General features: G+C 36.7%; 1 protein-coding gene across 2 annotated transcripts in view; it reads right to left on the bottom strand.

The window, feature by feature from the left end:
• The window catches only part of LOC140055731 (thyroid hormone receptor beta-like), a 41,292-nt gene that overhangs the window by 7,568 nt on the left and 17,643 nt on the right, over positions 1-16,081 (bottom strand). The window contains exons 3-7 of one of the 2 annotated variants that reach the window (XM_072101111.1): positions 14,278-14,432; positions 13,580-13,721; positions 8,543-8,766; positions 7,576-7,758; positions 5,886-6,135 (exon numbers count right to left, since the gene is read on the bottom strand). In XM_072101111.1, coding sequence (XP_071957212.1) covers positions 5,886-6,135; positions 7,576-7,758; positions 8,543-8,766; positions 13,580-13,721; positions 14,278-14,432 — 954 coding nt within the window. The remainder of the gene's footprint in view (positions 1-5,885; positions 6,136-7,575; positions 7,759-8,542; positions 8,767-13,579; positions 13,722-14,277; positions 14,433-16,081) is intronic. The other variant, XM_072101112.1, reaches the window with a different exon arrangement.

Here is a 16,081-nt window from a genome sequence, read left to right as displayed (position 1 = left end):
GCGATTTTTCAACTTACGCGAATTCGACTTATTATTATTATGTTTCGTTTGTTGTCGCTACACTGTACTCAAACAGACGTACATAGGACTACCGTTAAACACAATCCAAATAACATTTATTCAACATATCAACTATCGTGACTCGCGTCCATGTTAAAACCCTCTCTCGATCCCCGCTAGGTGGCGCTAGATCGATATTGCATACTACCACATCTCCCTTTTTCTTAGAGATTGATTAATCAGCTTTATAATTTTAAGTCGCGCAGCAACTAAACTTTAACTTTAAACACAAATTAACATTTAGAGTAAGATCATGTCAATCATTGAATTTCCATCTGTGTTTCAATAAAGGTCCGATATTGTTCATTATCAACCAGTGTTCAGTGTTTTTATTTTTGGTGAGTGATTATAGATCAGTGTTCATTATATGAAATTAGGATGTTACATATTCATCCAAATAACGTGGTCTTCGCCGGTTCCGTTGTGGTCTGGTATTTGATGGTGTTGATGCTTCCGGTGGCTTCGGGTTGTTGCGGATGTCCGCTTCAGTTGGCGTTCCCGCATCGCTGGAGTGATCGTGATTGGTTGGAGTTTGGTTTTCCTTCACCTCACCATCTCTCTCCTTTGGTTGTTCTTGCATCATCACATCGTTGTTAGTGAGCTTCCGTGTCATTGCACGATTTCTTCTCACTGTTTTTCCATCCGTATCGATGTACACGGACCTGGGTGCCTTGTGGTATCCCGTGATTGTTCCGTGACGTTTCAAGTCCGGTATATATACTTTGTCACCCGGACTTAGTTGTTCCGCATCTGCAGCTCTGTGATGGTTGTCAAAGTTTCTCTTCATTTCACGTCTATATCTCTCCTCTTTCTGTCTAAGGTCAGTCTGGTCTGGTAGTTTTGGTCGGAGCTCTTCTGGGTGACATGGCACTCTTGTCTTTAGTCTCCGACTCATATTCAACTGTGTTGGTGAATACCCATTTTGAAGTGGTGTGTTACGGTACTGTAGCATTGCCAAATACTCATCGTCACACTTGTTCATGAAGGATTTGATGGTTTGTACTGCTCGTTCCGCCTCGCCGTTTGACTGTGGGAAATGAGGGGATGATGTTACATGTTCAAATCTCCAGCTCTGTGCAAATGCTTTGAATTCGTCAGAGCTGTATTGTGGTCCATTGTCTGAGAACAGGACGTCTGGTATGCCTTGACGACTGAATATTTTCTTCAATTTGGCAACAGTTTCTTTCGTATCTACATTCTTTGTGACAATGCAGACCTCAATGTCTCTTGAGTAATAATCTACAGCAAGTAGATAGTTACGTCCCTTGTAATGGAAAAAGTCGGTACCAACTCTAGACCATGGTCGGTTTGGGAACTCTGTTCCTCGCATTGGTTCTGCTTGACTTCTCCTGTATCTTGCGCACATCTCGCAGTTCCTCCCAACTTTCTCTATGTCTCTTGATATCCCTGGCCACCATACTGAAGACATTGCATTTGCTCTCATCTTTGTAATTCCTTGGTGACTGTCATGTAGACAACGTAGAATATCTGTTCTGAGTTTTGGAGGGATTACTAGACGTTTGCTCTTTAGGAGGAGGCCTTCATGTACAGAAAGGCTACCTCTTTCTTTCCAGTAGCTGTGCAGATAGCCGGATGCCTCTGATTTCTCGTTCCATCCTTCTTGAACATGGTACATCACCATTTTTAGAGTGTCATCTTTTCGCAGTTCTGACCTTATCTCCTCCAGTCTCTTGTCTGATGCTGGTAGAGTCACCATCACGCTGTTTACGAAACATTCTACCTCATTCCTTAACTTTTCTTCACGGTCGATCTCTTCGTTTGCACGTCTTTCTTTGTGCCTCGGCGATCTTGACAGTGCATCGGCTGTGTATAATAGCTTCCCGGGCACATGGTTTATATCAAAGTTAAACCTCATCAGACGCATTCGGAATCTCTGAACTCGTATAGGGAGTTCGTCAATGTTCTTGGTAGAGAAAAGTGGAACCAGTGGTTTGTGGTCGGTTTGGACTCTAAACTTGAGTCCCACTAACAGATCGGCCCAATGTTCAAGTGACCATGTGGTGGCAAGTGCTTCTTTTTCGATCTGTGCATATCTGCGTTCCGTTGCCGTCATGGATCTACTTGCATAGGCTACTGGTCTCAGCTCGCCATTTTCTTGTTTCTGTAGAAGCACAGCACCTAGTCCAAAACTGCTCGCATCGGCTGATATAACGGTTTCTTTTGTGGTGCTGTAGAGTTTCAGTACTCTGTCTGAGCTTAGTTCATTCTGTATCTTGACGAATGTTTCTTGTTGAGCTTGGTCCCAAACCCATTCATTTTCCTTCTTCATGAGATCCCGTAATGGTTTGGTGGTCTCTGCCAGGTTAGGAACGAATTTCATCTGTTGGTTTACCATTCCTAGGAACTGTCTGAGTTCTGTGACATTGGTGGGTGGTTGCATTTTCATAATTGCTTCGATTTTCTTTGGGTCTTTTCTCAATCCTTCACCATCGATTATCTGGCCCAAGTAATCCAGTTTCGTCTGAGAGAATTTGCATTTCGCACTATTTAGAGTTAGACCACTTTTGTCTAATCTCTTCAGTACTGCATTGAGCCTATTGTCGTGCTCTGTCTGATTGCTGCCAGTGATCAGAATGTCGTCCATATGACATACAACACCTTCTAGACCTCTCAGCTCTCGGTCCATCTGCTTTTGGAAGTACTCCGGTGCTGACGATATCCCATAAGGAAGACGTTTAAACACATACCTCCCAAAAGGTGTAATGAAGGTAGTTAATTTTGTGCTTTCTAGGCTCAGCTTCACCTGGTGAAACCCTGAGTTTGCATCGAGTTTTGAGAACACTGTTCCATTCGCCACCTTACCAAGTGTCTCTTCTACCTTTGGCATATGATATAGTTCTCTTCGTACTGACTGATTCAGCTTCGTTAAGTCAACACAAATTCGTACATCTCCATTTTGCTTCGGCACCACAACTATAGGTGCGCACCAGTCGGTTGGTTCATCGATTGGTTCGATAACTTCAAGTTGCACCATCCTCTCTAACTCTGCCTTTGTCTTTTCAAGCAGTGGTAGGGCAATTCTTCTTGGTGTTGTAAGGCAAAATGGTTTGGTATCTTCTTTCAGTTTGATGGTGTATTCACCGTCTAATTTACCAAGGCCTCTGAATAGTCCTGGGTATTCTTCCTTTATTTTCTCCTTTGTAATTGGAGAATTGACGTCAACTGCTTTCACACTATAGGTTCCTGGTATCTCATGGATCAGTCCAAGGTTGCGAATTGCTGGAACTCCTAGCAGTAGTGTTGTTGCGTTCTCGACTATATATACTCTTTCTTCTATCTCCGAGTTGTTTCCATGTTGTTGTTTCAGCTTCATGTCCACAAATCCTCGTGTTTTCAGTGGTGTATCGCCTGTACCCACTAGCGTCTTGTCGGTTGGGAACATTTCTCCGAATCGGTTTTGATACACTATATTTGGCATCACTGAAACTTGTGCACCGGTATCAATACACCATGACAGTTCTTGATCGGCTGCTCTGAGTTTGATGTGCCATCCAGGTTGTTTGTGTGCGTCTTTCAACTGTGACCTGTTAACTTGTTGGACACTAACACCACTTATCAGGAAAGGGTGTTCGTCATCGACTTGGTTGACTCTGCTTGATCGGCTTGCAGTTGATCTACACACTACCTTATAGTGACCAGTTTTTCCGCATGCATTACAAGTTGCTGATTTTGCTGGACAGTTCTGTTTTCCATATGGGTGAGACTTTCCACAATATCCACATTTCTGACATTTCCCCTCATTCGTTTGTGGGCGGGCTGCCTTGTTGTGTGAGTATTGTTTCTTGGTTTGCCCCTGCGTTGCTGGTCTCGGCTTTGTTTTAGGTCGGACTTGGTCAATGGTTGCGGTTTTAGACTTCTGGAGTTCTTGACTAGTTGCCTCTTTCAGTGCAAGGATTCTAGTAGTTTTAGTCAAGGATAACTTTGCACCCTCGTCGTATAATTTCAGCTTGTAGCTGTCGTTAGTACACGAAAATGTTAATTTGTCTCTAACTGCTTCTTCTTGAAATTCCTTTGGGAATTTACACTCTGCCGCCCTTTCTTTCACCGTCGTGACCCATGAATCAAATGACTGGCCTGGTTCTCGCTGTAAGTGATGCCAGAACCGTTGCCGTAACATTAGTTGTGGGTCGCGCCGAGAAAAGTGTTCGTCAAATTTGTTCATTATGACTGTGTAGTCGTTCGGATCCTCAGCTGGGATTTCTTCTTCATTTTCTGGATTTTGCATTGCAGGCTTGAATTTAAAATTTGTGTAGATGTCAATACTGTTATCGCCTATACAGTTTAGCAACAGACCTACTTTGATTTCGGTTTCTTTCTTTGAGTTCCCTGTTGCTTTGAGGTAAATCTCAAATTTCCTTTTCCACTTGTTCCATGCGTGTGATGGATTACTGCCATCTACAATTAATGTTTCAGGTGGCTTTATGAACGTTGCCATAATTATTCTTATAATTACTGAATAACTTACGGAGTTCAAATCTCTTTAATTCCTAGGCTAGGCTGTGCGGTTTACTGCGTTGTGGTTGCTATGCAACTTGTTTACAATCGTCCGCTGTCGTGCGTCGTTGTGTGAGCGTTCAACCGCTCTCGCTATTCTCGCTAGGCTAGGCTACCGCCGCTGGGGTAGGTATCTCGGAAATCGATCGTTACTGACCTTTCTGAGCGTTGGATGAGTCGATTCAGACACACTTCTGACACCATATTATGTTTCGTTTGTTGTCGCTACACTGTACTCAAACAGACGTACATAGGACTACCGTTAAACACAATCCAAATAACATTTATTCAACATATCAACTATCGTGACTCGCGTCCATGTTAAAACCCTCTCTCGATCCCCGCTAGGTGGCGCTAGATCGATATTGCATACTACCACAGCGGAGTCGACTGTATTTGAAAGTAACTAATCTGGTTACGAACGACTGTCTATGTAATATAACAGATATCGGTAAAATATAAGATTAGACATCCCCTCAAGAATGGTATTAAGTTCTCGGGAATTATATATTTCCTCGAACATAATATTTAACCTCTAAGCAGTCAATATCTGTATAATATAGTGATAACTTGTTTTTATAGGCCTATCAATACTGTGTAAGTAACGTTTACTTTGTTTGTTGATCTCACCAGGCAATATTTTCATACATATTGTGATGTCTTGCACAAAATCGCGAATATCTCGATTTTCTTTTTGTAGAAATTATACAAAATACTCACAACTTTTTTTTTTAAATATGCTTCTAAATATACAAAAACAATAGTTGAAGTGAGTTTGAAAATAAATTTGAACATATAACCGTTTTTCGAAGCACGCTGTCCGAAACGCGACAGGCATGTAGAATGAATCTAGGCCTAAACGTACATGATAACATATATTTGAAAAGAAAATGTCCTTGGCATTATTTTAACTTTAAATTTTTTTAATTTCTGTCTCTCGAAAAAAAGTTATGGTTAATTATGTGACATGCTTTTTAGGTCCTGGGAAAGCAAAATAAACTTAGGGGTCAATGGGTTAATGGGTTAAGAGAGTAAACTGGTATATGGAAACATGGAAAAAACAAACAACTGACATTTTGTTGATATTCTCAAGAAAGTTCTGTGGGACTGTAATGGTAATTGAGGTAAAGTGAAAAAAGCGTTTCAAATGAGAAATCATAATACAAATTGTAATATCCTGCATTTTGAGGACTTTAAGAAAATACAATTAAAAACTGCATATGTTTCCATACATTTATAGCTACTGTATAAAAATGTAACACAATAAAAAAAACAAAAAATTTAATTAAAAATAAATTAAATGAACATACCACCACTCATTATAACAACTGCAGAAAACAAGGCTATTTCCATGTCGCTTAAATTCAATAATTTGAAAGAAGTACTGAACTCGAAGACACGTCGCCAAAGGTCAGCCATTCCCATCTTATCCAACTGTTCATGTGTAAATACAACATTTTCTCTAATACCAATAGTGTCATCTGAATCGCTGATCATACGTGAAATGTAAATTAGCCAGATTTCAAAAAAGCTCTGTTTTAATAATGTCATTTGGTCATCCTATGAATAAAAATTGTAATTGTTAAAGATATTGTCCCCCTGAAAGAATAATTTGGTATCATTTTTTGTTGAAATGCCATTTTAATGTCGCATAATTGTTATTCACTTCGACCACAAATTTGATTTAAAGCAAAGAATAGTCAATTGGCGGGTATTGCTAAACACCGCAAACCTCCAAAAAAACATAGCAAACCCCACCGAACCAACATAAAAGTGATTGAATCATGTAGTGTACAACCCACTGGGTATATCAATGTAAAAAAAAATTAAATTTCTACTGTTAACAAGTTATTTTTGGGGTAAAACATCATTTTTTGGTCAAAAATGATTGCTAAACCCCGCAAACCTCCAAAAAGCCATAGCAAACCCCACCTAACCAATATAAAAGTGATTGAATAATGTAGTGTACGACCCACTGGGTATATAAATTATTAAATTTCTACTGTTAACTACTTTTTTGGGGATAAAACATCATTTTTTGGTTAAAAATAAGCAATCATTTTTGACCAAAAAATGATGTTTTACCCCAAAAATAAGTAGTTAACAGTAGAAATTTAATATTTTTTTACATGGATATACCCAGTGGGTTGTACACTACATGATTCAATCACTTTTATGTTGGTTCGGTGGGGTTTGCTATATTTTTTTGGAGGTTTGCGGGGTTTAGCAATCATTTTTGACCAAAAAATGATGTTTTACCCAAAAAATAAGTGGTTAACAGTAGAAATTTAATATTTTTTTTACATGGATATACCCAGTGGGTTGTACACTACATGATTCAATCACTTTTATGTTGGTTCGGTGGGGTTTGCTATATTGTTTTGGAGGTTTGCAGGGTTTAGCAATTATTTTTGACCAAAAAATGATGTTTTACCCCAAAAATAATTAGTTAACAGTAAAAATGTAATATTGTTTTTACATGGATATACTCAGTGGGTTGTACACTACATGATTCAATCACTTTTATGTTGGTTCGATGGGGTTTGCTATGTTTTTTTAGAGGTTTGCGGGGGTTTGCGGTGTTTAGCAATACCCCAATTGGCTGCTGCCAGCCAATGGTTTTGGTTGGATTTCACTGTTTATTTTGTCTTTTTATAAGTGAAAACATTTTTCTTTTGTTGTTTCTTTGCAAGTGAATAACTTTAATTAAAACTACAAAATGGCCTATTTACAGTCTGATTTAATTAAACGAAACGGAATAAACACGTCCAGACGGTCGACTCGTGAACAAAATCAAACAGCATTTTTTCAGGAAACAATAGAAAATGCATCTCTGTGGTTTGGAATGGCATCAAGCATCAAGAATAATTAGCACAATGCTCACAGACATTTCATAAGTACCAAACGAAATGATTAATTAAATTAATGAAAGTTAAAACAGTTGATAAATCAATCATTTTAGTAAGGTTTAAAGTAAGAAGTAAGCAAATGTGAAATTACCTGTAATAAAGACTGAAATCCAGGTAAACATTTTGCAAATTCTATAATTCTTTGTACACAGGGAGTAATAGCTTCACAAAATAGTTTCCAAATAGTTTTCTTTTCAGAAGATTTTTCTTCTAATGACAAAACGCATCCATCTATTTTTGGTAAGGACATCTTAGATTTGTCAGAAAATTTGCTCTGAGGAAGAAATTATTTAAAATAAAGTATTTATATCATATCAATCACAACTGACCTCAGAAAAAGATTGGAAAGCTGTGAGATGTGGTTTCTAAGGAGAATGATGAGAATTCCATGGACAGATAGAGTTAGTAATGAAGATGTATTGATAAGAGCTGGAGTATGCAGGAAACTACTGAAGGATATTAGGATTAGACAGATGAGATTCATGGGACATGTGTTGAGGAAGGGAGGTCTGGAGAACTTGGCATTAACGGGGAAAATAGAAGGAAGAAGGAGCAGGGGGAGGAAAAGAGTCACTTGGTTGGCCAGCATAGCTGAATGGATTCGGAATAGAGGCGAGAATACCAAAGAAGTGGAGTTGCTGAATATGGCAATAGACAGAGAATTGTGGCACAACATGATCGCCAAAGTTTCATGATATGGCACTTCGAGAAAGAGAGAGAGATATCATAATGCACAATCGTACAAAAAAATGGCATTTAATTAAACATGCATTAAAAATAATTATTGCTTTTTAACACTAATATAAATATGGCTTTGCATTTAATAATATTGATTTTTAAAATTATTATTTGGTCAAGATACAATTTTAGTGATGTGTAAAGTAAATAAAATTCGGAATTGTTGCAATCCCGATTTGATTTGGTTTACTTAACAATAGTGCACATGAAAATAATGAATTCAAAAACTCTTAATTAAATTATGGTTTATGACCTTTAATTTTTTGAAAAGAAATGCTTATAATTATTTTCATAACATATGCTATTAAAAAGGAACTTACAAGGTACTCTTGTTTTGCTTGCAACAGTCTATCCGTGTGCTTGTGAGTGTATAGACAAGTAACTTCATGAGCCTGAAGTACTTTCTGGCTAAGCGTAAACAATTCAATTTCACGTTGTTCGCGAGCCTCTTTCTCCTCTTGTGTTTCAGGTCGTGATCGTAAACGTGTTATCTCATCTTTGTGGTGTTGCTTGATTTGTTTTGAGTAACGCCCAATTCGTACAGCTAAACAAAATTTATATTTATTATTAAAAGCGTACAGACAAACTGATATTTCTTTCATTATGGGGCTAAAAACATATGGATTACAGTGGTAAAAAAATAATAACAATACAGTGGAACCTTCATTTTACGTACGGTACGGGACTGAAAGGCGTACGTAAAACACAGGATTCGTAAAATCAAGGTTGACCTTAAATTGACCCCAAATATGTAGAGATCCTAGCTACTGTAAGGCTACCGTGTTTGGCTACTTTACTGTACAGCATGCAGGTGGTCACTAGCAGGCCTAGCAAGATGTGAGGCCTAACTAAAAAAGTACAGTATATACAGGCTGTGCGATGTTTAAATAAAGTGTAAATTAAAATATCCATGTTCTTGTATTTTCTATCAATAAAAACAGTCGCTGCTGTAGGGGAATGCACGTGTGTAGCTTGTCTCACACAGCAGAATTCGTCACACAGCCATTTTTATTATGATTTGTTGTTGTTAAATTGCGCCCTCAATGTAAGAAAATGATGACGTCATCGGTTATTTTAGGCGTACGTAAAATCCAGGGAACGTAAAATCAGGGTACGTAAAACGAAGGTTCTACTGTATTATCAATTATTTTAAAAACTAGAATTTTATTCATCAATCTCATGAATTATAGGTGATCTGAATGTGAAAAGATCAGAAAATAAGTAATTGTATTTTTAAAATTGTATCAATTATTGTAGCTAAACAGTGTCCTAATACATGCCCACAAAGTGAATACAAGGCACTCCACACACAATACAGACATGATAGAATGTACGCGCCTTAAGCACTCTGGAGTGGTAGGTGTTCTATATAAATCCATATTATTATTTAGTATTTATAAAAGCTTAAGATGGATTACGTGAAACAAATGCAAAGTCTGTTTAAATTTTAAAAAATACAACACACATTGGGAAAATAAATATTTACATTACATTACAGAACTGAATCCACTCACCTACCAAAAATGCATATAATATTTATAAATCCTGTTCAAAATAAAGTTGGATACGGAAAGAAATGGAATCAAAAATCAAATTTAACATACTATTTTATTTACCTCTGCCAAAGAGGTATATGTAATTCATTGCCTGTGTCTGTTTGTCTGTCAGCAGAATTACTCAAAAAGTTATTTTTACGGTACCAAAATGAAAATACAGATAGATATGTGGTCAAGGACCACTCCATTAAATCTGGACCACGGTCCCAATTCTGGAACAATTTTCAAATAGCTATATCTCTGGAAATACAGGTCTAATTTTGAAAACCAAGGTATTTTTGTAAAGGAAGGGGGGGGGGGGGGGTTAAGGAATTGCATGTTTTTGCATACTCTTGTATTAGTCGAAACTTTGAGCGATACTTTGACCTTGAAAAAAAAATCATTTAACTGAAATACAGACGTTTTTTTGTTAAAAAAATAACTTTGACAAGTCAAAGTTTTCGATCAAAACATATCTCATAGTGCAACGCACTTGTTTGTCTACTCTATATACATAATCATAAAACTTCTTGATCTGTGTGAAAAAACCTTCTCAACCGTGACGAGTTGTAAACAATCCTAATTTGCATCATGCATAATGCATACTCGTGATTTGAAATCTTTGTTTACTTTCGCTCGCGACGATTTTCTAGATGAAATGTAATCAAATTAATTTAACGGTTACTTACGTAAACTTGTTGTTTTTGGCTCGAATTTTCGACTTTATTACTTTGATATGGCCAATTTAAATTTAGAATATTTTGACCTTCATTTTTTAAGGGACAATACATCTTTAACGGACACAAAAACTCAGTAGATTGTGGAATGATTCTATACTCTATATACTGTAATTTAATACTATCGTCTGTTAGCTCGGCGTTTAACGAACACAAAAACTCAGTAGAGTATACTGTGGAATGATGCTATACTCTATATACTGTCATTCAATACTATCGTTCGTTAGCTCGGCGTTTAACGGACACAAAAACTCAGTAAACTGTGGAATAACCATATACTCTATATACTGTCATTCAATACTATCGTCCGTTAGCTCGGCGTTTAACGGACACAAAAACTCAGTAAACTGTGGAATGATGCTATACTCTATGCTGTCATTCAATACTATCCTCCGTTAGCGCGGCGTTTAACGGACACAAAAACTCAGTAACCTGTGGAATGATGCTATACTCTATATGCTGTCATTCAATACTATCGTCCGTTAGCTCGGCGTTTAACAGACACAAAAACTCTGTAACCTGTGGAATGATGCTATACTCTATATACCCTCATTCAATACTATCCTCCGTTAGCTCGGCGTTTAACGGACACAAAAACTTAGTAAACTCCGGGAATGATGGGTATTCGATTGATGCTATACTCTATATACTGTCATTCAATACTATCGTCCATTAACTCGGCGTTTAACGGAACACCGCACTGGATACACTATGAAGAACTATATAGTAAATTCGCGCTTGGTTGAGGGCAAGTAGGGAAATTCCCTTTTTAGCGACTCCACCGTGCTGCAAGATGGCAATTGCACATTGTTTTTATATATTAAGTGTTTTGCCTATTACACCATTTAAATAGATACAATAATTGTTAATGTACACAGTTTTTTTAGTATTTTGTAATAAACATGACACCCTTGCAGCAGCATCACGGAGGTTGGCCAAAAACACTGTGGTGCATGTGTACATCGCATCGCGGTGATAAAAAACCATGTGCTTGCTAATAAGTTGACGTCATATCGCCCAAAGTTTCATCCACTGTTTTTGGACACACTTGAGGCCAGCGATAGTTTAGAGTAATGATTTATTTACCTAATAAAATAATTGTTAAATCTACACAGTTTTTTAGTATTTTGTAATAAACATGACACCCTTGCAGCAGCATCACGGAGGCCGGCCAAAAACACTGTGGTGCGTGTAACGTGACGTCATATCGCCCAAAATTTCCTCCTCTGTTTTTGGAAACACTACTCGCGAGGCAGCTACCGTAAATATTTTAGCGCTAGATAGACGGCGACCGGTTTCTATATTGTTTGGTCCATGCCATCGTCCATAAAGGAACAGGCTATCGATGCTGATACTACCGATACAATAGTCGGAGTTTTATCCGTGTTTACAATGTGGACATTTTTTTTCTGTCAATTAAGTCTACGGGGTACGAAATAAAAAAGGAGTTTACGTCAAGCATTGCTAAACAAAAAATTAGTATATTGTAGGAATGTTCTATAAGTTCAACAAAAATTGTGGAATTTTAGGTGCTGATAATTTAATGTTGGGTAGGCCTAAGGTTGTTTTAACAGCAATTTTTTGCCGTCGAAATGACGGTTTACCACATGTGCAGTTCAAGGCCCTTTCTACAGCAATTGCCGTCAATCTTCAATATTATTAGATATTATTGAATTGAACTCTGTAATGTGTGGCATGATATTGTCAGTACAAGGGTCCGATGAGCGTTTAACGAATATAAAAGCTTGCTACAACGATCATTAGGTTAGAGTTTAATGGACGTTGTTCTTCCGTTGTACGCGTTAGATAGTAAATCAATTTCATTGTATTAACCATGATACGCTCTGCTGAACACAGACCGCCCAACTCATTAACGTTTTGCATATTATTAAAGCATTTAACAGTTTATTAACGGAGTAAAAACACTTGGGCACGTTGCTTCCTAATAAAACTATCTACATCCATATAAAAATAGATAATACAATTTGCAATGTTTGTGTAAGGTGTTTTTGACTTGTCTATTTTACTACAGGATAAACAAACACTACAGCTATTCCAGAACACTTTACATTTAGTGAATATTAAAATTGTTTTTATTCCAACGATGGTCCTGTGTGTAAAATGAAAATAACCTCATAAAAATGTAAACAAATTTTGATTTCCGTGCGTAGAGCGTAAGACATCTAGCGCGTTGACCAATAACATTTGTTATTGCGATGATGCGCCATAGCAACACACGCAGTTTGCTGTTCCAGAAACTTCAAAGAACAGAATTTTCTGAAATGGTGTCATAGAATTAATCAAAGTTTTTATTGGTTCTTTCTTTAAACTCCACCTTAAAACTTCCATATTTGGATGAGCTTTATTTTGATGTGACTTTTCAATATTATGCTGCGAACTGGCGATCAAAATGTCGTAAAACTCACTTCGGGAGATTAAATCAGTTAGACATATTCTTAAATAGTGAAATTTTTTGAAAATACAAAAACATGTAATCTGCCAGGGTAGTCGATTTGGACGTATTTTGGCGGATTACATAAATTTTGAAATGCCGACAAAGAGAGGGCTTTGCCAGATCGGGTCACGTATAACAAAGTCTCTTGCATATCTACAGTTAGAGGTCAATCTTCTGAAACAGTTACAATATTATGTTGACAAGAGTTAGAGATACACTGCAAACAAAATTTGTAGAAAGAAACAAGAATAAGATAGGGGAAAAAAAAGATCCTGATTATGGATAGATGGAATTATGAGGGAGAGTAAATTAAAAAGATTTAACAATCATTCAATGTATCATGTATTTTGGTTGTCAGTTATCAAAAAAAATACAGAATAGGATAGCTTAAGCATGTTTTACTGTTGACATTATTCGATACCATCTTTAACAATAATCAGCGATCTTCTACGTAAACATTGAAATGTTAAAGATTTACAGGAAAAGGTACTCGCTATCATTATCATTTCAACTTGATCGTTTTCAAACTGTTAACGATCAACGACGATAGCGTCGACTAACTACGACAGGAAAACAGGTTACAAAAATAACAGAGAAAAGATTAAAATTTAACAATTTAAAAAGACTTACAATCTTTTGACATGCCAACTGCTAGGCATTTTTTAAATCTACAGTGTTGGCATCGGTTTCTGTTGATTCTTTCTATTGGACAGTTACCAGCAAAATGACATTTGTACTCAATCTTTTTTTGTATACTACGCCGGAAGAAGCCCTGTAGGAAATAAAATATATTTTTTATATTGTTTGTAAGCAGTCACCAACAGGACGGTATGGACTTCTGGATTTGAGTGAACGTGCACTATGTCCACATGGGTCGTAGTCAAGTGTTATTATGGATGGTACCGTTTTGGTTCTACCAGTAATGTAAATCCTAATGAATCAAATCGTTTAGGGGCGGGGCATAATTGTATCGGGCTCCAAACATTTCTGTTTCATCTAAGAAAGAATAGTGTCCTTTTATTTGATTGTTATTCAAATATTTAGGCGTGATGACCTCATAAAATGAAAATTCACAAAATGGCGTATAAATGACATCATGGATGAGGGATCACGCTAAAAGGAATGTACTGTATCTACTGTAAGGCCATCTTCTTTGTAGAATTTTCATCATGTTCAGTTTTAAAGTACTGGAATAAGACGACATATAAGGCCGAATTGTTGATCTACTGTCCCTCCCTTATTGGCAATGGCAAGTTTATAATTTAAGTTTTAAATAAATTTGGGAAGTTATTGTAAAAAGTTGCCTAGTAGTAGTGAGTTGTGCTTACCTTGCAACCTTCACATGCCATAACACCATAATGAAAACCAGAGGATTTGTCACCACATACTTTACACGGCAAGCATAAGTCTTCATTCAATTTGCTTAACTGTTTATCATCGTGTTGCTGTGATTGGATTATCTCCATATTTATTCCTTGAGAATCTAAAGGAAATATTTAAGCATAACTGATTTTATTTTTTAAGATAAATTATTATAACCATGTATGTGCTTCTCAACCAGTTGCAAAAAACAATCCACTTTGTCAAGATCAACGGTAATCATAATAACAATAATTACAATAATTAAAAATAATAATAACCATTTTTATGTGTTTAAATTTTAAATGTAAATATGTATAACTATGTTTGTATGATGTAGTATGTTTAAGCGGATATTAGCCCTTGATGGCATTTGCAGCAATAAAGAAATTGAATTGAATTGAAAGGCGAAAGCATTTTAGTTTTTGAAACTCATTTGTTTAATGTTTTCATATTCATGGGGGTTAGGGGTGGGGGTGAGAGGATGTAGATGAATAAGGTAATGGATGTTGCAATCAGAAACAATAGGCTGAGAACCAGAAGGCAACCAAACAAAATTGTGTTTTATGCTCACTCTAGCCATTTGTGTTTTCGCAAATGGCGATTGGAATTGTCAATTGGCAAAAAATATATTTGCAAAACTGGTGAAAATTATTTTTCTTTAAAAACTCAAAATTTCAATTGTACAGGAGAGTAGTTGGAAATCCGGTTTTCTGTAACTGTACAAGCGCCCGACTAAGGAGCGGTGATACTTAATATTATTATTTACACATTTCGCGGATTCGAACTCGAATGTACTAAGAATTGTTACCAAGGGCCATAGCAATTTACTCACTGAGCTATCCGTGATTTACAAAATTTATTATGCTTAACCGATTCACCCGAAGCGCTTAAAGCGCTCATGAGGTTGAATATCAAGGTTCATTGTAAACCGAATTTACATGTGCAGTTTGTTGTGCATGAAACATGTCAAAAAATTAAACACAAAAAAAATGCTTCCAAATATATATAAACAATTGTTGAATCGAGTTTGAAAATTAATTCAAAAATATTGAGAAAAAAAAATTGATTGAAGTCGTGGCCATGTCCTCCAAGGGCCACGCCCAACCGACAAATTATTGTCTTATTCGCCAAATTGGCGAACATATTTCACCTCCATCGGACGTGTAAAAAAGAAGAGTGCAACCATCTGTGAATCAATCACGTGATAACCGGAATATGCGATTATTAATTTTTGGGGGATTCAAGTTTTAATTAAATAAACGCTTTGATTACACAGTGGTTGAGACAGGTTTTCAATAGTTATCACATTTTTAAACACCCTCATAATTAATGGACTCTGTTGATCTGCAGCAAAGAAAAACATTGCACGAGGTTGTTTGATGCGTTGTTTTTTGGTTTTACTGTAAAGTACTACGATCCGATTACGAACTTGTTAAATTATTTAAAAGGCATGGATTCGCCAAGCAAGTAGGCCTATATACGTTTAATAAAAATTTACTTAAGATTGTCGTAAGCTCTTTTGTTCAAACTTGTTATTTATATAGCAATAATCCATCCATTTCGGCATGCACGCTAGGCCTCTAGCCTACTCCTTGATCGATCGATTTCCCCGCGATAAGAAATCGGCGAAATATGGCTCATAACGGCCTACATTTTAAAGTTATATCTTTAAGGCAAGTGTAATTACGTATGAATAAAACAATATAAAATATTTTTTATCTATAATAATATTTTAACTTGCGTAATGTAGCATTTAAACACGGAAATAGT

The sequence above is a fragment of the Antedon mediterranea genome, chromosome 7 (genome assembly GCF_964355755.1).
Source record: "Antedon mediterranea chromosome 7, ecAntMedi1.1, whole genome shotgun sequence".
Taxonomy (NCBI): domain Eukaryota; kingdom Metazoa; phylum Echinodermata; class Crinoidea; order Comatulida; family Antedonidae; genus Antedon; species Antedon mediterranea.
This window is presented reverse-complemented; position numbering and strand designations above follow the sequence as displayed.